Genomic DNA, 25033 nt, shown 5'->3' with positions numbered 1-25033 from the left:
TATTAAGCAGAAAGTGCTTGCCCGCAAGAGAAAGGTGCTGCAACATCTAAATGCGAACAGCGTCTGGCCCTGGGGTCGAGGATAGGGATGAAGTGAGAGCACAATAGAGCTCCCTCATAGTAAAGGTGGCATTGTAGCACTCACAGTTGCTCAAGCCTCCTCCGCTAGTTTCTGAGGGACGAAGGCAAGGTGATAGTGGGATGAGGTCGAAATCTCCACAAAATGGCAGCCCAAGGTGTTGGAAATAGCAACTGGGTCCTGGATGACATTGTCTATTACTGTCCAGCTGGAAATTGGGGAGCGGATCTTGGTCCCAGAGAGCCATTGGACGTTGGCCCACACGACAGAAGAGGGACTGGCACTGTTAAACAACTAGTGAATGAAATCCAGCTAGCTCTTTTGCTATCCCAAAGAACACAACGACACTGTGCATGCATCTGTTTATAATGAATGCAGTTTGCCATTGTAGGATGATGGTTGAAAACACGGAGAGCACGTCCCAGTGCCACAGTCCACCAAGGGACCAGGACACTGAGTGGTAAAAAGGATGTGTGAGGAATGGAACATTCTGCGGTGGTTAGGATAATGTTTGTAAGATATTCCACCTGGGCATCACAACTGGGGAAATGTTGTTCGTCGAAGGACATCAGGGAGGAGTAAAGCCTCCAGTCGGCCTTAGTAAGCTGCTATTTGGGTGCGTGCGGAAGTGGGGTAGGAGTCAGCAAACGGACAGCCCACGGCAAGTGGTCGCTCATGTAGGTGTCAGAGAACGGACCACTTGAGATGATGGGCAAGCTGGGCAGTGCACAAGGATAGGTCCAAAAGGGAACAGGTGTGTGTGGAGTCTGAAAGAAGTATGGGTGCTCCTGTGTTAAGGCAGAAGAGGTTAAGTTAATTAAGGAGTTCAGCCAAGAGGGCACCTCTTAGAAATTTTCTGGAACCTCAAAGGGTATGTTGTGCATCAAAGTCACCGAGTAGCAGAAAGGGGTTGGGTAGCTGCCCAATAAGATGGACGGAGTCTGCCCTGGTGACATCATACAATGGAGGGATGTAAACAGTACAAATGGAAATGGTCAAGTGAGAAAGGAAAAGGTGAACTGCAACAGCTTGAAGGTGGGTAGCCAGGGAGATGGGTTGACTATGAATATCATCCTGTATGAGCAGCATGACTTCCCCATGAGATGGAATGCCAACCTCAGGGGGAAGGTGAAAACAAACCGGGACGAAATGTGAGAACTCAAAGCAGCTGTGAGGACGCAATTTTGTTTCCTGAAGGGAGAGTACAAGTGGACGCTATGAGTCTAAGAGCAGCCATAAATCCTCTTTGTTGGGCTGAAGGCCATGAATGTTCCATTGGAGTCTAGATGAGGAAAAATGAAGGGGTGTCACCTCGGCAGCTGCTGAGTACCAGCTTTCAAAGACTTGCTGCTACAAGGCACAGACACAGGAGAATCCTGCCCCATGAGGTCTGCAGAAGTGTCGGTATTATTCTGCTGTCGCCCTGAGGAGTCCAGGATGGAAAAGTGGTTGGTGGTGTCCACTGGCAACACGGAGGTCGGCCAGGTGAGGGTATCACGTGGCGACACTGTCGAAGAGGATCTTCGAGTTGGTGAAGGAGAAGACAGTTTGCCTTTGTCTGACTTCTAAGAGACTTTCCAGTTAGCAGAGAAAGACTTAGGTGTTGATTGGCTGGAGGGATGTAGGAAGTATTCGCGGCAATATTCCTTCTGTCCTTTCCGGCCTGCCAGTTGTGTAGCTGGTGACTTCATCCCGTGAAGCGAAGGTTTGGTGACGTGTTGCACAGCTGGAAGAGGAGATGGTGATTCTACCATGACACTGGACGATTTCACAACCACTGTGAGGTCGCATGTCTGCGTGGCCATGTCCTTCGTGGGGCAAGATGTAGCGATAACAGTACTGTGGGTGCCAGATGGTAGAACACAGGGTTTGCGACTAGCAAACAACATGCGAGCGACCAGGTAAGGCACTTTTTCCTTCACCCAGATTTCCTGGACAGCCTGCTCGTTGAGACACATGGGACAATCGTGGGAGGAGATGGCATGGTCACCATTGCAGTTGATGCAATGGGTGGGAGGAGGAGGAGGAGGAGGAGGAGGAGGAGGAGGAGGAGGCGGCAATCGTCCTCGTGAGCATCCCTACCACAGGTTATACATTTAGCTGGGTGTTGACAGGACTCTCCAGCATGGTTGTAACGATGACAGTGGTAGCAGTGCATCAGGTTCGAAATCTATAGTTTTATTTATTTACATGTCTAGTTCCGTAAGACCAAATTGAGGAGCAAATCTCCAAGGTCATGCAACGTGTCAGTAAATGAAATTACAACATAAAAGTAATAACAGACAAAATAAAATGTTTATGAACCGAAAAAAAAAAATCAAGCCACAAGTTGAAGCATGCACAATGAACAATATAACATAAGAATCAGCTTAACTTTTCAAGGAACTCCTCAAAAGAATAGAAGGAGTGACCCATGAGGAAACTTCAGTTTCGATTTGAAAGAGCATGGATTACTGCTAACATTTTTCAATTCTTGTGGTAGCTCACTGAAAGTGGATGCAGCAGTATATTGCACACATTTCTGCACAAGAGTTAAGAGAGTATGATCTAAATGCAGACTGGATTTCTGCCGAGTATTAACTGAGTGAAAGCTGCTAATTCTTGGGAATAAGGTGACACTTAACAAGAAATGACAGGAAAGAATATATAGAGAGACCAAAGTTAAAATACCCCGACTAGTGAACAGTGTCAACAAGAGGTTCGCAAACTTACACCAATTATTGCCCAAACTGGCCGTTTGTGAGCCAAAAATATCCTTTTAGAATGGGAAGAGTTACTCCAAAATACAATACCATACAACATAAGTGAATGGAAATAAGCAAAGTAGACTAATTTTTGTGTCAAACAATCACTTGCGTCAGATACCATTCGAACAGTGCAAATGGCAGCATTAAGTATTTGAACAAGATCGTGAATGTGGGCTTTCCACGACAGTTTACTATCTATCTGAACACCTAGAAATCTAATTGTTCAGTTTCACTAATCATATGCCTAGTCTGTGAAATTAATGTGGTGTCACCGCCAGACACCACACTTGCTAGGTGGTAGCCTTTAAATCGGCCGCAGTCCGTTAGTATACGTCGGACCCTGCGTGTCGCCACTGTCAGTGATTGCAGACCAAGCGCCGCCACACGGCAGGTCTAGAGAGACTTCCTAGCACTCGCCCCAGTTGTACAGCAGCCTTTGCTAGCGATGGTTCACTGACAAATTACGCTCTCATTTGCCGAGACGATAGTTAGCATAGCCTTCAGCTACGTCATTTGCTACGACCTAGCAAGGCGCCATTATCATTTGCTATTTATCTTGTGATGCATGTACCGTCAGACCGATGTTCACCAATTATGGATTAAAGTTAAGTATTCCACAGCTACGTCCTGTTTTTGCTAGCTCATTTCCGTGTCCTGTTCCAGACCCCACGCCAGCCTGCGTGAGCTTTAACGCGTGCCTTTCGGCTACCCGTCACAGTGGATTGGCTGTCTTGCCAGTACACAACAATTAAAATGTCGGGTATTTGTTGAATTGTGTGTTAGAAACTGTAAAAACTAAACTTACTGTAATTTAGCATTAGTTTATTTTCTACAAGCCATGAACTTATGTCAAGAACTGCACTGTTTGAAACAGAGCCAATGTTGCACACAACATCCTTTACTACCAAGCTAGTGTCATCAGCAAACAGAAATATTTTAGAATTACCCATAAAACTAGAGGGCATATCATTTATATAAATAAGGAACAGGAGTGGCCCCAACAGTGATCCCTGGGGCCCACTCAGACCCCACATCATAGCCATTCTCAACACTGTGAATAATGACCTTTTCTTGTCTGTTGTTGAAGGAGGAGGTGAAACACTTGTGAGCTACTCCCCATATCCCATAATGGTCCAAATTCTGGGGCAATAGTTTGTGATCAACACAATCAAACGCCTTAGTTAAATCAAAAAATATGCCTAGTGTTGAAACCTTTTGTTTAATCCATCCAGTAACTCACAGAGAAAAGAGAATATAGCATTTTCAGTTGTTAAACGGCTTATAAAGCCAAACTGTACATTTGATAGCAAATTATGTGATATAGAATGATCAATTATCCTTACATATACAGCCTTTTCAATAACTTTAGCAAACACTGATGGCATAGAAATAGGTCTAAAACTGTCTAAATTATCCCTTTCTCCCTTTCCATAAAGTAACTTTACTACTGGATACTTTAATCGTTCAGGAAACTGACCATTCTTAATGAAAAATTTACAAATATGGCTAAGCACAGGGCTACCATGTGCTTCACAGTACTTTAATATTCTACTAGGCACTCCATCATATCCATGAGAGTCCTCAGTCTTCAATTATTTGATTATTGACCCAATCTCTTCCTTGTCAGTACCACAGAGGAGTATTTCACACATCAGTCTCCGAAAGGCATTTTCCAAGAGTTATGTAATTCCCTATAGCTTTTATTTAATTCACCAGCAATGCTCAGAAAATGATTGTTAAATACTGCACATATATCTGACTTATTAGTAACAGAAATATTTTTACTACAAAACGACTTTATAGTGTCGACTTTGTGCTGCTGACCAGACACTTCCTTCACAACTGACCATATGGTTTTAATTTTATCCTGTGAATTAGCTATTTTATTTGCATACCACAAACTCTTTGCCTTCTTAGTAACATTTTTAAGCATCTTACATACTGTTTGTAATAAGCTACTGTAGCTTGATAGTGACTACATTTAATATTTTGATATAATTACCATTTTTTCTTCCCCCCCCCCCCCCCCCCCCTACATGATATCCTTATTCCACTAGCCAGACACCCAGGCTGCCTTTTACTGCTATTACCCCATTTAGAACGTTCTAACAGAAAGCAACTCTCAAAGAGCTTGAGAAATGTGTTAAGGAAAGCATTATATTTGTCTCTTAACAGACATCGTAGTCACCGTTGACTGTATGAAATATTTATTATTACGAATGCAATTTCAGCCTTAGGACCATTTTCAAGTAACACTGTAAAAGTTGCCTTACGTTTTAGGTAACTTTCGCAGTGTTACTCGAAAATGGCCTTAAGGCCGAAATTGTAATCGTAATAATAAATATTTCATACAGCCAATGGCGACTACGATGTCTTTTAAGAAATATATGACTGTGAATCACAACCATGAGAAGTTAATCATTATATTTGTCACCAATGTTGTCGGCACTATAAACATCCTGCCATTCCTGTTCCTTAATGAGGTTCAACAAACTCTCTGTTGCCATTGGATTAGCTTTCATACATAGTTTGCGATTATATGTGACGTTTGTTTGAGTACAAAAGCCTTTTAGTTCCTTTCGAACTGACTATGCTAATGTAGACGAGATGTGGCTCAAATTCAAAGATATAGTAGCAACAACAATTGAGAGATTCATACCTCATAAATTGGTCAGAGATGGAATTGATCCCCCATGGTACACAAAACAGGTCCGAACGCTGTTGCAGAGGCAACGGAAAAAGCATGCGAAGTTCAGAAGAATGCGAAATCCCGAAGATCGGGTAAAATTTACAGACACGCGAAATTTGGCACGAACTTCAATGCGAGATGCCTTTAATAGGTTCCACAACGAAACATTGTCTCGAAATTTGGTAGAAAATCCGAAGAAATTCTGGTCGTATGTAAAGTACACAAGCGGCAAGATGCAGTCAATACCTTCGCTGCGCAGTGCCGATGGTACTGTTACTGACGACTGTGCCGCTAAAGCGGAGTTATTGAACGCAGTTTTCCGAAATTCCTTCACCAGGGAAGATGAATGGAATATTCCAGAATTTGAAATACGAACAGCTGCTAGCACGAGTTTCTTAGAAGTAGATACCTTAGGGGTTGTGAAGCAACTCAAATCGCTTGATACGGGCAAGTCTTCAGGTCCAGATTGTATACCGATTAGGTTCCTTTCAGATTACGCTGATACAATAGCTTGCTCGCTCACCAATAGATCCGTACCTACAGATTGGAAAATTGTGCAGGTCGCACCAGTGTTTAAGAAGGGTAGTAGGAATCCATCAAACTACAGACCTATATCATTGACGTCGGTTTGCAGTAGGGTCATGGAGCTTATACTGTATTCAAACATTATTAATCACCTCGAAGGGAATGATCTATTGATACATAATCAGCATGGTTTCAGAAAACATCGTTCTTGTGCAACGCAGCTAGCTCTTTATTCGCACGAAGTAATGGCCGCTATCGACAGGGGATCTCAAGTTGATTCCGTATTTCTAGATTTCCGGAAAGCTTTTGACACCATTCCTCACAAGCGACTTCTAATCAAGCTGCAGGCCTATGGGGTATCGTCTCAGTTGTGTGACTGGATTCGTGATTTCCTGTCAGGAAGGTCGCAGTTCGTAGTAATAGACGGCAAATCATCGAGTAAAACTGAAGTGATATCAGGTGTTCCCCAGGGAAGCATCCTGGGATCTCTGCTATTCCTGATCTATATAAATGACCTGCGTGACAATCTGAGCAGTTCTCTTAGGTTGTTCGCAGATGATGCTGTAATTTACCGTCTAGTAAGGTCATCCGAAGACCAGTATCAGTTGCAAAGCGATTTAGAAAAGATTGTCGTATGGTGTGGCAGGTGGCAGTTGACGGTAAATAACGAAAAGTGTGAGGTGATCCATATGAGTTCCAAAAGAAATCCGTTGGAATTCGATTACTTGATAAATAGCACAATTCTCAAGGCTGACAATTCAACTAAGTACCTGGGTGTTAAAATTACGAACAACTTCAGTTGGAAAGACCACATAGATAATATTGTGGGGAAGGCGAGCCAAAGGTTGCGTTTCATTGGCAGGACACTTAGAAGATGCAACAAGTCCACTAAAGAGACAGCTTACACTACACCCGTTCGTCCTCTGTTAGAATATTGCTGCGCGGTGTGGGATCCTTACCAGGTGGGATTGACAGAGGACATCGAAAGGGTGCAAAAAAGGGCAGCTCGTTTTGTATTATCACGTAATAGGGGAGAGAGTGTGGCAGATATGATACGCGAGTTGGGATGGAAGTCATTAAAGCAAAGACGTTTTTCGTCGCGGTGAGATCTATTTACGAAATTTCAGTCACCAACTTTCTCATCCGAATGCGAAAATATTTTGTTGAGCCCAACCTACATAGGTAGGAATGATCATCAAAATATAATAAGAGAAATCAGAGCTCGAACAGAAAGGTTTAGGTGTTCGTTTTTCCCGCGCGCTGTTCAGGAGTGGAATAGTAAAGAGATAGTATGATTGTGGTTCGATGAACCCTCTGCCAAGCACTTAAATGTGAATTGCAGAGTAATCATGTAGATGTAGATGTAGATGTAGATGTAGATGTAGCACTTGTGCATCATAGTCTGTAAGGCCATTCACCCTTTTACTAACAGAATGCCCATTTCGTAATGAAGAATGAATAAAAATTTTGTCTGTGGCTGTGTTACTGTTCCCCTGCACTCTAGTTGGAAAAAATACAGTCTACATCAGATCATATGAGTTTAGGAGATCTACCAACAATCATATACTGAAGTCACCACATAGAACTAATTTTTGTGCCTCCAAGGGCCTGGCCTGTACCAGCAGGCATGTGCAAATCCTACCTGCCAACCCAAGGCAGGGTATTACGGGTTACCCAGTCACCTGTTACATGTCACACACATGGGCCGGCCACCAGGAGTGTACAGGGAGGAAGAAAAAGAGGAACCTCAAACGTCAAAACAGAGAAATGATAGGAGAAGGTGAACGAAGAAAGAAAGAAGGAACATTGGAGAGTATTCTGATACTGACGACTGAAAATGCCAAATACATTTCCAAAAATAGCCCAGACATGTTCCCCAAGGGATGGGAAAAAGAACAGCAAGATGATGGACATGCAGAATGGACAGGAAAAGATGCTGCAAAGATTGGGAGCCCACGGTAGGCAAGCACAAACCCGCCAAACAGCAGCGAGCCCCTCGGGGGGGGGGGATCATGATCATGTGTGTACATTGGTATAATCATGCTTGGTGTAACAATCTGTAACACTGCAAAGACAGTTCTAATGGTTAAGGAAAATGAGGAGAACAACAAACTGTTGACACTGGATATAGTACCACAGACACAGTCCCTTTGACTGTTCAGAGATGTCACTAAACCCACCCAGAGATGTAAACAACCATGCATAAGAAGCACCTATTAGATGGAGGGGGTCCAAAGCCGATCACTTCCAGTCATTCCACCAGAAAGGAGGTACACGGCTCATACAGTCTGTAGTTCAACCATGCCTAGACGGTCAATACCGCGGTTCGATCATGTCCACATTGTTACTTTGTGCCAAGAAGGGCCTCAACAAGGGAACTGTCCAGGTGTCTCGGAGTGAACCAAAGCGATGTTGTTCAGACATGGAGGAGATACAGAGAGACACACTGTCGATGACATACCTTGCTCAGGCCATACAAGGGCTACCACTGCAGTGGATGACAGCTACCTACAGATTATGGCTCAGAGGAACCCTGACAGCAACGCCACCATGTTAAATAATGCTTTCTGTGCAGCCACAGGACGTCGTGTTACGACTCAAACTGTGCGCAACAGGCTGCATGATCAGCAACTTCACTCCCGACATCCATGGCGAGGTCCATCTTTGCAACCACAACACCATGCAGCACAGTACAGATGGGCCCAACAACATGCCGAATCGACCACTCAGGATTGGCATCACGTTCTCTTCACCAATGAGTGTCACATATGCCTTGAACCAGACAATCGTTGGAGACATGTTTGGAAGCAACCTGGTCAGGCTGAATGCCTTAGACACACTATCCAGCGAGTTCAGCAAGGTGGAGGTTCCCTGGCGTGGCACTATGTGAGGCTGACGTACGCTGCTGATGGTCATGGACGGTGTCATAATGGCTGTACAATACGTGAATGCCATCCTCCGACCGATAGTGCAACCGTATAGGCAGCATAAAGGCGAGGCACTCAACTTCATGGATGACAATTCGTGCCATCATTGTGAACATCTTGTGAATTACTTTCTTAAGGATAACAACATAGCTCAAATAGAGTCGCCAGCATGTTCTCCAGACTTGAACCCTATTGAACAAGTGTGGGATAGGATGAGATTTTCACTCTGCGGTGGAGTGCGCGCTGATATGAAACTTCCTGATTAAAACTGTGTGACAGACCGAGAGTCGAACTCGGGACCTTTGCCTTTCACGGGCAAGTGAGCTACCCAAGCATGACTCACGACCCGTCCTCACAGCTTCAATTCTTTCAGTACCTCTTCTCCTACCTTCCAAACTTCACAGAAGCTCTTCTGTGAACCTTGCAGAACTAGCACTCCTGGAAGAAAGAATAGCCTTTCTTCCAGGATACCCCCGGTTCAAGTCTCGCTCCGGCACACAGTTTTAATCTGTCAGGAAGTTTCATGCATGGGATAGATTGGAAAGAGCTGTTTAAGGACAACGTGACCCACCAACCTCTCTGAGGGATTTACGTCGAATCGCCATTGAGGAGTGGGACAATCTGGATGAACAGTGCCTTGATGAACTTGTGGATAGTATGCCACGACGAATACAGGCATGCAACAATGCAAGAGGACATGCTACTGGGTATTAGACGTACTGGTATATACAGCAATCTGGATCACCACCTCTGAAGGTCTCACTGTATGGTGGTACAAAATGCAATGTGTGATTTTCATGAGCAATAAAAAGAGCGGAAATGATGTTTATGTTGATCTGTATTCCAATTTTCTGCACAGGTTCCACAACTCTCAGAACTGAGGTGATGCAAAACTTTTTTTTTTATGTGCGTATGTCACACCTGCACAGAAGCTGAGGGACACCACTTCCACCAAATGTTGTCAATTTAGTACCCTGTGCAAGTTATGCAAACATATAAAATTTGTACAAAAGTACATGTACTTACATTTTTATCATTATAAGCTGGCCAACAGCAAATTTGACTTTTTACTTCCATTTTCACTTAAGGCTTACGACTCCTATCAGATTACTCTATTTCAAATTAATACATTTGTTCTTCTACAACACTTCTGAAAATTTTTATCACTGTCATGGACACCCACCATATTTCTATCAGTTTTAAACATTTTATCCCAGTTCAGTGTTTATATTTCTTTGTGGATTACTACACACAAATATTAAGTTGTTCAGTGTATACGTTCATAATGGGAATACATATAGCATACACCAAAACACCTGCTATACAAAATAGCAGACACAGAGCTTAAAGAAAAGAATATAAATAATAAATGTTTCAACTTACCAACAGCGACAACACTTGCAAGAATGTTCATGAATGGAAAGAACTCTAACTCAAAAACTAGTGTGTACACGAAGTATGAGATTCCCAGCGAAAATAATATTGCCACAACTGTCATAAATGTGACAAACAATGAGTGAGTGTATGCCCACATGCAGAGGAGCACAAATAATGCACCTGCTCCTACTAAGTATGTGTCTTGAACGAGATACATGTCAAACAATGTATTCTTCAAACCTGCAAAAAAAGAAAACAACTGATAAAGCATGAAAAAACACCACAAGTGATAGAAGGGGGAGACAGATTTTAACTGTATGGTTTGTATTGTGAATGGATTAATGGCCATGAAATCTAGAATATTTACATAGCACGGTTTAATATCAACTCAAATTTCACATTAAGCATTGCCCTCAAGTTTTGTGTTTTTTAAGCAAAAAGATAATGTTGCATATAATATTTTTACATTCATAGTGATGATGTTCCACTGACAGAATGCTCAACAAAAGAAATAGAAAGCATCACTTCTGACACTTCAGTATCAGCTGTTCGGCTCTCTTTCCATCTGATTAGTGATTTTCTAGTATATATTACTAGCTTAATCTTACCTTTAAAAAAAAAATATTTCACAGGTCTTCATTTGCCTAAGGACGTCCATAGTGGGGGAAAAAGAAAGAAAGAAAAAGGAAACAAGATAAACAGAAACAGATATTTTGGTGAAAACTATTGATAATGAGTGGCAGGGTATGTGAGAATGTATTAAAGTAATAAGCTAGTTTATTTATTCTGCACTAGGAAGCCAAGAGCAGAAAGGAAGGTCATGTGGTATAATCAGAAAAGATGCTTATGACCAGAAAGACTATATCTGTGGCAGAGTAAAAAAAGTCTCTTTTTCAAGTGACTGAGTGATGGTTTAATGGGTAGGTCTACGAAAGAATATCAAACAAGAGTTGAAAACACAGTAGATAGTAGATGGGAAATACATGAACAGCTTTGTTATGTCTAAATAAGAACAATGAAGCAATATACACAATCCAGGCAGCATTTTTATATGCAAAAACAAGAAGCAACAGTACTCAAGGCATGGCCCAAAGATCATCATCATCATCATCATCATCATCATCATCTCACAGTGCAGCAGCATCAGTTGCCCTTTGACATCCAATGTTGTACAAACACCACCTCCAGACTTTTCCATTAATTAACAACTTCAGCTGTAAGTTTTCTAATTTCATTCATTCATCTTCCATTAGGTTATCATCTCAAACTTTTCTTACTTCTTACAATCCAGAACAGAAGTTCCTAGGTCTGTCAATCATATATTCACCTTGTTACATGTCGCACCAACCTACATTTAATTTTCATTGAGGTCATATTAACACCATACATGCCAGTCTGTTGCCCCATGTCATTAGTTGTTTTCTGAATGTATGTGTAATTCCCAACATGCATCTTTCCACTGCTCACTGAAGCTAGGCACAGTTTTTCAACAGACCCCACTCCTATTAAATGTGCATGTCTCCCTGCTATAAGTGAAAACTAAAAGCACACTCTGAGTGTAAGTTTTCCTTTTCACACATACTGGGACCTGACCTGTAGTTTTGAAAACTCTGTTTGGTTGCCAAAAACAATCTTTTGTTTTTCTTTTTTCCCCATCCAACCATTGCCTTCATTGCCCATCATTATCGATGTGTTGATTGTATATTATTTTAGTACTATTACAATTGATTTTGAAGCCTACATTTAAAATTCCTCTATTATGTTCATCCATTTAGTTCTGAAGTTTCTCTGCATTAGAGGCAAGCACTACATCATCATCAGAAAAATGAAGGTGTCTCAGATGTCTACCAAAAAATGTATTTCTTCTTTGTTTTCCCAATCCAAGAATTTAAAAACCTCCTTCTATGACTGTTTAGAATATTTTTGGATTCATCTTGCCTGAAACACTTTAATTTTGAATTTTTCACTATGCTGATGAAGCCTACTGGAAGTCATCGCACTGGTGATTATGTTCCTCAGTACACTAACATATGATCAATCAATGCCTTGTTTCTCAATAGATTTGACAGAGACCTTGATGTATTCTACAGTGTGTGATTTGGCTACCTCAGCAGCAAACCATACCAATGTTGATTTTTTTATCTGTTAATGGCCACCATTAGCAACTTCATCTGTACTTTTCTGTCAGAAGTGTTAATTTTAAGTTGGAACCATTGATCACGAGGTGTGTTCAAAAAGTAAGGTGACTTTATATTTTTATGAAAAAAAAATTATTTATTCATCAATATTCATGTTGTCCGTTTCAAACTAATCCCCTTCACATACAACACACTTGGCCCAACATTTCTTCCAATCCTCAAAGCACTTCTCATAAGCACTTTTTGATACAGCCTCGAGTATTTCCAGCGATGCAGTTTCTATTTCCTCAATCATTGAAAATCTTCATACTTTCATAGGTTTCTTCAGTTTTGAGAATAGGAAAAAGTCGCAAGGGGGTCAGATCTGGCGAATATGGTGGCTGAGGCATGATTTTCATGTTGTTTTTGGCCAAAAAATCTCTCACAAGCAACGATGAATGATCAGGTGCATTGTCATGATGCAAAAGCCATGAATTGTTTTGTCACAATTCTGGACGATTTTTGCATATTGCTTCTTGCAAATGGCGCATAATGCCAAGGTAATACTCCTTATTGACCGTATGATCTTGAGGCAAAAATTCATGACACACTACGCATGCCACAGTAATTCAAAAAAACAGTGAGCAAAACTTTGACATTTGATCAAAGTTGGCATACTTTTTCGGTCTTGGCTCTCCAGGATGCTTCCATGGGATGACTGGGCTTTGGTTTCGACGTCATAACCGTAAACCCACTAGTTATGACCCTTTTGAGCAAATCAGGATCATCACTGACATCGTTCTAGAGCTCCTGAGTAATGCTCATGCGACGGTTGTTCTGATCAAAATTGAGAAGTTTTGGAACAAACTTCGCTGACACACATTTCATGCTCAAAACATCCGAAAAAAATTGCCCGACACGAGATGACCAATACGCCAAATCCTCAACAACTTCTCTTATGGTAATTCCACGATTTTCCAAAACAATTTTCTTCACAACTTCGACGTTATCATCTGTTGTTTATGTGCTGGGGCATACAGAGTAAGGTTCATCACTGGCATCTTCTTGGCAATCTTTGAAGAGCTTGTACCACTTGTAAACATTTTCTTTTATTTAGAGCAGACTCACCGCATGCCATTGTCAACATTTCAAATGTGTTAGAGCACTTGATTCCATTTTTCACACAAAATTTGATGCAAATTCTTTGCTCCATTTTTTTTATAATAATCAAAATTTGCCAAGCACACTAAAACACATCTAACCTTTGTATCTGTCAAAAAAGAGTGTGAGTGAGATAGTGAGAGAGAGAGAGAGAGAGAGAGAGAGAGAGAGAGAGAGAGAGAGAGAGAGAGAGGAAAAGGGAGATTGATAATTGAATGTACGCTGCCCGCACAATTTGAGAAGTCCCCTTACTGTCAGAACACCCCTTGTATGTCACATGCAGAGCCACATATTGGTACGGTTCCTATCGATTCTATCAGTTGGCAAACTACAGTAGCAAATAGAAGGAAAAATTGGTTTGCGTAATTGCAAATAAAAAGGTGGGGGGAATGCACTTTCTTGAATAGTAAGACACCAGAGGTTACAGGTGTCAAAGCAGCATCTTTTTTTAGGATATGGGAAACATAAATCAAGTATAATTCTACAATAATGCAATCATGGAAAACGCCTTGTTTCTGGTGATTGCTGAAAATTCTTGATTATGTTTCCACTGAAATATACACTGTAAAATTTCAGCACTCATTAAATAATCAGAATATTTGCGGAGCCAGTAAAATTATTATACTATTTATTTGCAGTGACAAATTAGTCATCAAGTCAAGTTCACATAATTTGTCTCTGTGACCACTGATATAGTGTTACACATTTTAGGTATGCATTTTACTTTTGCAGACCAAACCATATACAGGGAAAGGAGAAGCTGCCGCATTCATCAGAACTTGCCATACATTGAAGAGCACTGATGACAGTAAATTGTAATAAGAGCAGCATTTATAATAGCAAATGTATATTGAGCACCTTCAGGAAATTTCAACTTTTTTGTAAGTAACTTTAATGTCTTATTGGCATAATAGTAAAAAAAATAAAGAAATAAAGGTTGCCAGTGATATTAATATAGAATTTCTTAAAAATTCTATTGATAAATATTTACCGAAGTCAGTAACTATACAATACAATAAAACTCAATACAATTCCTACCGTTAACTCCAACTAGAGTAGCTAGCTGCTCTGAAGCAGACTCTGATAATATTTTATACACACATCTAACAAACAAAATCATATTACAAAACCAATAATCAATCCTCCCTCAAAGCACAAAATGTAGTTTCTTATGTGTTGAACTAATCAATGACATATTTTATCCAAGTTCAAGAAGGTAGTTAATGGGCAAAAAACTGAGTACTTGAAAAAACTGCTTAAAGACAAAATGCAATTTATTAGTAATGTTCTTCTCTTATTCAAAAATTATTTTATCCCGACAACTGAAATTAGCCCCCCCTGCCCTCACTCCCTACACCAAAACAAAAAGACTACATAAGGTATAACAGTATCTTGTACAACAGAAAGGAAAACCATGATAACGGCCTCATATTGGCGGAAGAGAGGCTGCAAGTTACTTCAAGTATACCACTATCATGCTGTACAACGGCAAACATTGTGTTGTTCTCATCAAATTCTACAAACGACCTCTATCATTTCTGGTATAGTATGCTAGAGTTTATGTCCTACTTTCGCATTAAAATGTTCCATTATCATCTTGTAGTGGGCTCTTCTCTTATTTATCATTGTACTGTAGGTTCTCATTTGAATCTTTGCACAGACTGTTTTCCATGGATTACATTCTGCATATTTTTAAAACAAGTCTGGCAAGTTCAGGGAGGGACTTAGTGTGCAGAGCTGTTGCCCTGCCGTGACCTCAACCCGGTGACCTCTGCTAGCAGTTCCATGTGGTACAGCCCCATCGTCCTGGTTGGGCTGCAAGACTCTGAATAATTCGATTACAAAAATGACCTGTATTTACTGTCAGCAGCAGCATGCTTATTGTGCATATGCATCACTACCAGTTACGTAGACTAAAACACTACTGCCACTGTCATTGTGGAAATCTGCCTTGCCCCTCGATGCACCAGTTGGTGTCAAAGCAACAGTGCTGCAAATGCAAATATGCATGTCTCATTAGTTCATAGCAGGCAGCTGTATGATGATGATTGTTGCTGTGGGGGTTCAAGCTGAGGGCCGGGTTAACTGTTCTAGCTGGATGACATCGAGGATAGTTAACCAAACCAACTCCAATAAAGGGTGATTACCAAACTGGGGGAAAGCCACATTCAGAAAGGTGATCATGTAGGTAAATACATATGAGGCAACCAGCCATGTGTATTCTGCTAACAACTCCAGACAGGAGGAGATATTTTGCTGAGGGAATACCTGTATGTATACAATGGACACAGGTCAATGGTGGACCACACTACAGGAACAATATCCAATTTACCTTGTACAATGATAATAAACTTTGTTTTAGAAAAAGAAAGAAGCCGAAATTCATTTTCATTCAGGGAACATCCATAAATAGGATTCTTCCGGACAAGACTGTGTGCATGAGGCTGGTAGCTCTTAAAATTACTGAGCTTTTCTATAAAGTAGATATCCTTTACACTTATGTAATGTGACTGGTGACTTCTGCATCCTGCAAAATGACAATGCCTGATCACCAAATACTTGTCTAGTAGAATAATATATTAAACAGCAAAGATACAACACATGGAATGCTATATATCTATCTTCTTACCTGAATCCCACATACCAAGTTTCAGATTCTCTTAGGGGCAAACTACTGTTCATATTCCTCTCCCTCAGACCCTTGTCACAAAAAGTGACAACGTAAGAAAGCATTCAGATAAAGTTTTATCTAAAATCATCCTCTAAGCTTAGTAGAACGGATGCTTAATCATCACGGCATAGTACACCAAAGAACCAATAGACGTCACTTTCAGTTTTTTTAACTTAATGACAGATATATTTTCAGAAGTTTATGTCAGTGACAAAATTAAGTAGTGCAATCTTATCTTTACAAATACAAACCAAAGGTGAATTTACCTGGCTTGGATATATGGATTTACTGATTTTCCTTTGTATATTAGAACCTTAGTGACAATGTTTTACTTCTTTTGATAGGTTTCATTTATATTCTGTTTTAAGAAAAATGAATTTACTGCTTCTGCTTTGTGATTTTGGTGCCTACTCATTACATTTTGATTTTGTTTTGTTTATGAATAAAAATGCCTAGAAAAGATCGAGTCTTTCTGAATACCCAGAATGGCTAAAAGACTGAGGACTATGCGGTCTAGAGAATCCAATGAAGATCTTGATGTGAGACTTGCTGCAGCTCAAGAGCATCGGGCTTTAACTAGTTCTTTGGAAAATCCTTCCAAAAGCAAGGCTTTCTCTGATCGGGTGTGTCATGCATTATCTTGCTCTTCAGAATGCTTCACTACAGAGGCTTAAAGTTACTTCTCTCCAATGTAACATTATAGAAGCAGAAAAGTGTTGCAGGCAAGTGAGTTTTTATACCCTGAAACCCGCTATTGGTAACAATTTACAATTTCACTTTAAATGTGTACAGTTCCTTATGAGCTTATGTTATGCCATGACCATAAAAAAATCAATGCTGTCTACTGCAGACATGGACCTTAGTGTCAGTTGCTTTCTGCACAACCAGCTCTATGTGGCTCTCTCCCAGGTTATTGAAGCACACAACCCAATTATATTACTTGAAACATTGTATACAAAGGAGCTTTGTAAGCCAAAAATTAATTCCAAGAGTACAAAGTCTCAGGAACAGCTATAAATAAATAGCCAGACAATGTCAGGTTTCTCTGCTAGTTAGGGATTTAAGTCTGTCGTGGCTGTGAAAACAATGGCTCTGCCATATAACTGTACAGCTGCCTCAACTCCAGACAACAATGAAGTTTCAGCACAATCCTAGTTGGGCTTGGTGGTCTATGGGTAAAGCAGGTGCTGAAGGTCGCAGAGTCAAATGCCAGTTGGATCACTGATTTTTTTCACTGTCAGTTAATGTAGCATTCACCTCTTAATGACGTGGAGGACATTTGCCACAATCAGATTGTGGTTCGGCTTTACATTTCAACTGTCGGTGACATTCTCATGATTAGAAATGAAGCTGGGTTTGGTGGTCTAGTGATAAAGTGTGTGCTTGATAATGATAACATTGTGGGATTGAATCCCAGCTGGACCACCAATTTTAACTATCTCTTTTAACCTAGCATTTACCTCTCAATGGCCTGGAGACTTGTCACAAACAAAACATGTTTCAGATTCCACATTAAACTGAAAGACGCCTTTTCTGCGGTCGGATAACTGGCTACGGAGATGCAATTCGTCGAAGTGACATCCAATTGAAACACTTTCACCAGGACATTTGAACCACACAGAAGAATCTACACACACGTTCTCCATCTCTACATGTTATAAATTAAAGTCCCTCTCCACTACCTATTTCTACCTATATATGAAGGCTAGGCTAATCCAAGGAACTACTGTAGGGCTTTTGATAAGATTTTCAATAATAGATACATTGTTTCACATGGAAGATTCATGTATATCATTTATAAATATTTGGTGCAAATTGGCTGAACTATGGATATTTACAGTCCACCGCTGCATTTTCTGTGTGTATGTAAAGCCTACTCTAATGAAATACTGCATGAATTTTGTTACTCGCAGCATGCTGGCAAGACTGTCGCCTCAAGAAATGAACAGCCATGGAGCCTCTGATGCAACGCTCACGTTGATAGCGGGTTATGGTCAGACAGTCTGCTCAGCTCTTTAGGTGTTGCATCACGCTAGCCAGCAGCATGCGCTGCTTACTTTGTTTCATTTATATGAAAGTGATGATATTCAGTTACCTAACATTGTTCTTTGATTTTTAATCATAACTCTACAGAGTGCCCCTTAAACAAAATTACCACTACACTATACAAATCTCGTCTGGCCGTAGATACTTAGTGCTACCCGTGCGAAGCCTGGGCAGGATACTAGTGCTACACAGATCTTGCACAATGCTGAAGTACTTTTCAAACATGTTCAAAGAGCAAGCATAAATTGTTTGCCAAGAATTGTGTTCTCATTTTTCTAGGACAGAATTAATTGTGCAAGACACACAACATTTTCAGTTATATTTTTGGGTGGTTTCCTTTTTTAAGGAAACCTATAACAGGGTGTATACGTGGACAAGGAAAAAAAATTCCCAGATTTTTCCCAGATCTCCCGGTTAAAAATACACTTTCTCCCAGGTGGGAAACACTTTCTCCCAGGTGAAAATACACTTTTTTCGTGTTAAGTGACAGTATACATTCCCTTGTAACTGTAAAATTTATCAATCATTTGAATGGTCATGGTTTTACACAGCGGCTGAGAATTTCCTGGCACTTTAGAAAACGAAACTCAGGGGGAAAAACCACGTTTTGGAAAATTCTTTGATGTGCAGCAACATATATTCTGCATATTTTTGTATTACGAAAGTATAAATTCAAATTGCACCAAAAACCGCATGTTACTTTCAACAGCATTGAAATGGAGATTGCAATGTGCTTTTGTAAGCCAGTCATAGCTCTTGTCACGTGATCTCGCCCGCCGATGACAGTGGATATTCACAGCATAAGACACATGATTTAGTCAGCCAATAGCAACATCACTATCAAGTAGCGCAAACACACAAACAGGAAAAGTTAATAGTTTAAATTAATATACATAGTGTTGCTACAGGAAAAGCAAACTTTTCATATATAATATTTGTCGCAAAGATTAATAAGCTACAAGAGAAACTAAGCTTTTACTTATAATGTTGATCTTTTTTGCACATTTTACACATTAAGACATCACACAAATGTGCCAGTAAAACGTTTAATACCAACATAAATCTCTGATCATCTGGGCTCAAAACTCTTCTAAATGGCTTGTCATCAAACAGTTGATTTTTAAATCAGAGTCAAACGCTCTGTGATTTAAGAAATTCATTGTACATTCTCGCACATAGTTCATCTTGCGCAAAAGGAAATTTACTTTGAAAATAATGCTTTTCAAACCACAATTTTCCTGAGATCTGTTACAAAGAGATTTGTTCCAGCAGTTGCCACAGAATGCCACATAAGAGGTGTCCCCGAGCTTGCGGAGCTACGATGACGTAGGAAGCCCGTATGTTTGTACGTGTAAAACATTAAAAGATTTTACATTATGTCATAAAAGAAACAAGACATCAGAGGATACTCCAAGAGTCGGAATTTCTTGAACCATGCTGAAATGAATAATTCGCATTAAAGTGCACATTCAAATGTCCAGATTCACAACAAAGTCAGCCTCGACCTGATATTAAGCTTTTCAGAGTGGTTTTCAGAATGTAAATTTTCTTGGAGTACCAGTACTGTATTATCTCATGTTTGGTTCTTTGTTATGGCATAATGCCATAGCAAAGTGACAAAAAACTTCATTGTTCTGCAAGGCAATTAATGCTTGACTGTCAGAAAGGTGGAAATAAAATAAAATCTGGAACTAACAACATACTGTAGGCTTCCATAATTATGTGAATGTATTTTAATTCACTTGATAGCTCCCAGCCACAGAAATCGCTTTTTTTTCATTTGACGTGAGAGCAGTAAACGAAGAGGAAACAGTAAAATCACTAAATGTAAACACAGATCACATGGAACCCCCCCCCCCCCTTTACTATAACTCAGACTGCTCTGCGCATCAGCCCCGGATCTATGATATTTCAAACCAGCAGGGCAATACTAGATGGTGCCCCCCCCCCCCCTCGAGCATTTGAGGTATGACGTAAAAAATTAAATAATAATTAAAAAAAATTAAATAATAATTAAAAAAAAATAAATAATAATTAAAAAAAAAAAAAAGACTTTTTAAAAATATGTTCATTTTGTAGGGCACCTCTTTCTGAAGAGTCTGATGCATAAAACATTTAACTTCGAGCAAACGTAAGAAGTGTTATTTGGTGTTAAGTGTGCCAAAATGCAGTAACACGCCTCTTCATACAGCATTCTTCTACCGCACGTCACTGTACTTTGCACTGTGGAACTCAAATGTATATATTTTGTAATGGATGCCATCAAACTATATTCAGGATAGCGGAAATTAAAATGTCCTGTGGTGCCTCTCCTGCTCCCAGTCGGCTGGTTTGACATCATGCCCCTCTTTTTTTTTCTTAAAAAAAAACCCTTGCAATTAATACTGAATGGGACTATTTGTAACCAGAAGAACAAGAACTATTCAGAAAATTTGGACTCTTTACTGCCTATTAGCTACCGTATTTACTCGAATCTAAGCCGCACCTGAAAAATGAGACCCGAAATAAAGGAAAAAAAAAATTCCCGAATCTAAGCCGCACCTGAAATTTGAGACTCAAAATTCAAGGGGAGAGAAAAGTTTTAGGCCACACCTCCAAATCGAAACAAAGTTGGTCCATTGTAATATGAGACACAATTTAGTTCGAATGAATGACGATACACCTACAGTAGTTTGGTTCGAGTCGTAAGCTTAGCAGTTAAGATTTACCAGGTAGCCATTGCTATGCATCAGGCGCTCCGTTCGTATTTATAAGCGTACCCTTCCTTTTTCACGTGCTTTGTCTGGTTTGAATTGATTGCTTATTTTTCTTTGATCTGATAAGCGCAGTTTTCTTTGTTATAAGTGTTTATGTCACTAAGCTGAAAATGCATTACTGTACTGTGTCATGCATTGTTTGTCGCATTCTGATAGTGTGTGTTTACGGCCTGTCGCCGCTCATGGCATGGCTTGCTTTTGTGCACGCTAAAGCCGCTTACAATTAAGAAAAAAAAGAGAGGAATCGTCTCATTAGCGAAACAATGGCAAGAGACTGCTATTTGTTGTTACTTACACTGCTGCTTTCTTTGATAATGATCAACAAGAACCAAATAATAGACCGCGTATGATAGAACATGTTCTGAACGAGAGTTAGGTGAAAATTTTTCTCCGTTTGAAAATCTTTGCGGCCGCTTCTTTAGTACATCAAATTCTACACAGAAATTAGAGTAATCTTAGATTTAAAAATCTAGTCAGTTGCCGTGCTTCATTTCTGACTGTATCACTACTAGGCAAAAGAATAATACAATTATAAACATGACACGATACGTATATTCTTCCGCGTTTGCTGTTGTCTCACTCTAGTTTCGTAGTTTATTAGGCAGATAGGATTTAAATGAGATAGCAGCAAACATGAAAGAATACATGGCAAAATGTTTATATTCGTATTATTCTTATGGTAAAGAGAATACTGCATGTGAATCACATTTCATCAGGTTCCTATTAGCAACCATCTCTTCTCACAGGTAGGAAAAAAATTCAGAACGTAGAGTTGGCCATATTGACAAACATCCCAAACAGTCTTGCCAGTCGGATTTTCGTAGTACATTGAATTTCTGCAACATCTGAAGATGAACAATACGGAGTTTGTATTTACTTCGTTGGATAATGTACGAAAATGTTGAGGTCGAAACTCGGAGCGGAGAAAAAAAAGCTCGTTTACCATCTTTTTTTAAAATTTATTTACTGACGCAGAGGTTTTGGCGCCAGTATTTATCTTTGTGCCTACAAAGCATGCCTGTGTAGCGCTACATGTATTCGACGGCAGAAGTAAGTGGCGGCACCTACCAACATTTTTCAGAACTTCCGGTTGCTTTGCACTCGATTCTAAGCCGCAGCCGGTTTTTTGGATTAAAAAACAGGAAAAAAAGTGCGGCTTAGATTCGAGTAAATACGGTAATAACTTGCTGTTCTGTGCGGCATAAAATGAAATACAGGATACATAAAACCAGGTAAAACAAGAGACAAGCAAGACAGTACACATTTCTTCAATCCTTAAGTCCTAGCATCTTTTTTTTTTTTCCTCGTCTCTAATCTTGCTACAGCTTTACATGGTGTGATTTCCTTTCTGCGTCTGTCAAACGTTTTGCTACATGAAAAATCTAAATGTCATTGTCTAATACTGAAAAAGCTGTTAATGCAAATAGTACCCAAGACCGGTGTGGTTCCTCAATCTGATTACGTCTATTTTGTCATTACTAGACAAAAGAAAACACGCCTTTCTACTATTGCAGCAACTGTAACACACACCAAATAAGCGAGACTGTTTTGGTAACAATGGTCACTTTTATAATACGACAGGATATAATTCACGAAGTACCAATTTGAAATGTCTATTTGGCCTACTACAAGCAAAAAAAGCTTTATGTTAGGAAATAGTTTCACATTTCATTCATATGCTCCAGTTTCTGAAGCACGAGGTCGAAAATTAGTAGTACGAAATTTTTGTATAAATTTGGAATCGTCATATTATTCCATAATTTGTGTGATGTCCCCATTTCTTCTCCTTCCTTGTTCTAACAAACTACCTTCTCATCACTAATTCTGTAACTATTCCTATCACTGTCAAAGCTCATTGCCTGGTTAACTCTACTAACCCTGCCAGAATCACGGGTTTAGTTATCCAGTGATTATTCTCCAGTTAGGCGGTATTACGTGGTCGTATAGCGCTTTTTCCATGCAACTCTCAGAATAGAACTTAAGGGGTTGCTAGTCGGGAAATGATCAACATGCCCTTTTTACTGTAGCGATCTGGACAAAAATTTTCTGTCAAAATTTCATTTTCTTGGATACACCGAGAAGATAATACATAATCTTTCTTACCTGTTAGTCCTGTTAGTCATTTAATCGCACTCTGGTAGTCTGAATCTATGGACTTAGCTAGTAATTATAACAATCATTCGCATACTCAATCAATCACATAAACAAACGGCATTCACCCCCGTTCGGCTTTATTCCACTCAGCTCGTATAGCCCCATCCCCTTTTCCTGCAGGAAAGTTTATTTCTAGATGCGACAAGGATTCTCCTGGCATAGACACGTACACTACGCACACATTCAAAAATCAACTTATAATTAATTCAGAAATCAACTTAGAATGTGTTCAAAAAGCAACAGGGATGCGTTTCAAAATCATTTGAATAATCGATAGACTAACGTGCGTTAGATGCTACGCGCTTTGTGAAACAAGGTTTTTTACCCCTCAAGAATACGAATTTGCCCCCCCTCACCGCCAAAATAGCTGTCCGGTTCAGATACCCCGGTTTGCTGCGTACACAACCAACAGCGACATTTCTGTAGCCACAATCGGGAGGAGGTACTACTCATACGTGACTCAACTGCGCATGCGCATGATCCTGCTCGTAACTGCTTACATGAATCAAATGTAAACAGTTATGACGTCACGCTCATCGAAGGTAATTTGTCGTCACGGAGCATTGCATAGTCTTCCTAACCCCTTTGACACATTTTGCTGTTGGCAAACGCTTGTATGAGCACTGTGTTTTCTGTATGTGGCGCATTTCCTTTGCAATTTAAGTTTTATTCTCTCGTTCATATTTTGTTGCTGCTGTATTATTCTGCAGTAGCGGGATACAGCAATATCCTTTGTTAGAGTGTCGGTTCTTACCAATCAAAATTACAGAAAATTAACTGAAAACTAAAACAATGAAAAATTCCCGGTTGTCCCAGGTCGTATACACCCTGTATAAACAACACTCAACCATTTACTTTTGACTTTCAGTACATGTACACTGAATTTGAATACATAAGTTACCAGAACATCAAAACTTGTGAAACATTTTGGTATTTCAACATTACACCTTATGGAATGGTGTAACAGATATTTAATTTTTACAGTAAATTCAACATTCTATAATAAAGAAAGACTAAAAAGAAATCAGTTACTATACAAGATTAAAAAAACTTGGTTACTAAGCTAGTTTCTTCAAATGCTATAACACCTTTGATGAAATACAGTATTAAATCTACACAATCCTTCATAAAGATAATGTTTTTATATGAATTGTTTCACATGTGCACTTTGAAATAAAATTAATTATATATATCCATCTAACAGATTTACTGACCTAATTCCATAGCAGTAACTTTAATATCCTGATACTGTAATGATGCACTGTCAATCTCTCTATAGTAGTCCAGTGTGTCACTGCTTCGTCCAAATGGCAGAATTAGCATTGCATTGTCCAGTGTGCTGACACTTTTCTAAAAAGTAAGACAGAATTTTGTTATATTTATGAATGAATATTCCATTACCATTAAAACCTGAGAATTCTTTATAAAGATTAACACAGTAAATTATAACACATTTTAATTATGGTAAGTCTTCTGTTCTGCTCAGTATTTTAATTATATTGTACATGAGACTAAATGACATTTTAATAATATGAAGTACATTCTGAAAGAACATAATACTGCACAAATAGCAGCCCAAACAATGCCTGAAATATTGGTAGCCAAAATGTAGACCATTTTGTGACATTAATGTGATACGGTCAGTATAATATAAAGGAGCATTGATGTGTGACAATGACATTCTCACAATGAAGATGAACTACAGAAAAGCACTTCTGAAAAGGCATTTAAGGTATATTGTAGATAATCTGTAACATGTCTAACAGAATGTTTATTTCCTATCAA

At 39.6% G+C, this 25033-nt stretch overlaps 1 protein-coding gene across 2 annotated transcripts in view; it reads right to left on the bottom strand.

The window, feature by feature from the left end:
* The window catches only part of LOC124721699 (protein dispatched), a 215975-nt gene that overhangs the window by 20691 nt on the left and 170251 nt on the right, over nt 1-25033 (bottom strand). For both annotated transcript variants that reach the window (XM_047246785.1, XM_047246786.1), the window contains 2 exons: nt 24463-24598; nt 10350-10583 (listed from right to left, as the gene is read on the bottom strand). In XM_047246785.1, the coding sequence (XP_047102741.1) occupies nt 10350-10583; nt 24463-24598 (370 nt within the window). The remainder of the gene's footprint in view (nt 1-10349; nt 10584-24462; nt 24599-25033) is intronic.

This window comes from Schistocerca piceifrons, chromosome X (genome assembly GCF_021461385.2).
Source record: "Schistocerca piceifrons isolate TAMUIC-IGC-003096 chromosome X, iqSchPice1.1, whole genome shotgun sequence".
Lineage (NCBI taxonomy): Eukaryota > Metazoa > Arthropoda > Insecta > Orthoptera > Acrididae > Schistocerca > Schistocerca piceifrons.
The sequence above is the reverse complement of the archived record's forward strand: the minus strand, read 5'-3'. Positions and strand labels throughout refer to the sequence as shown.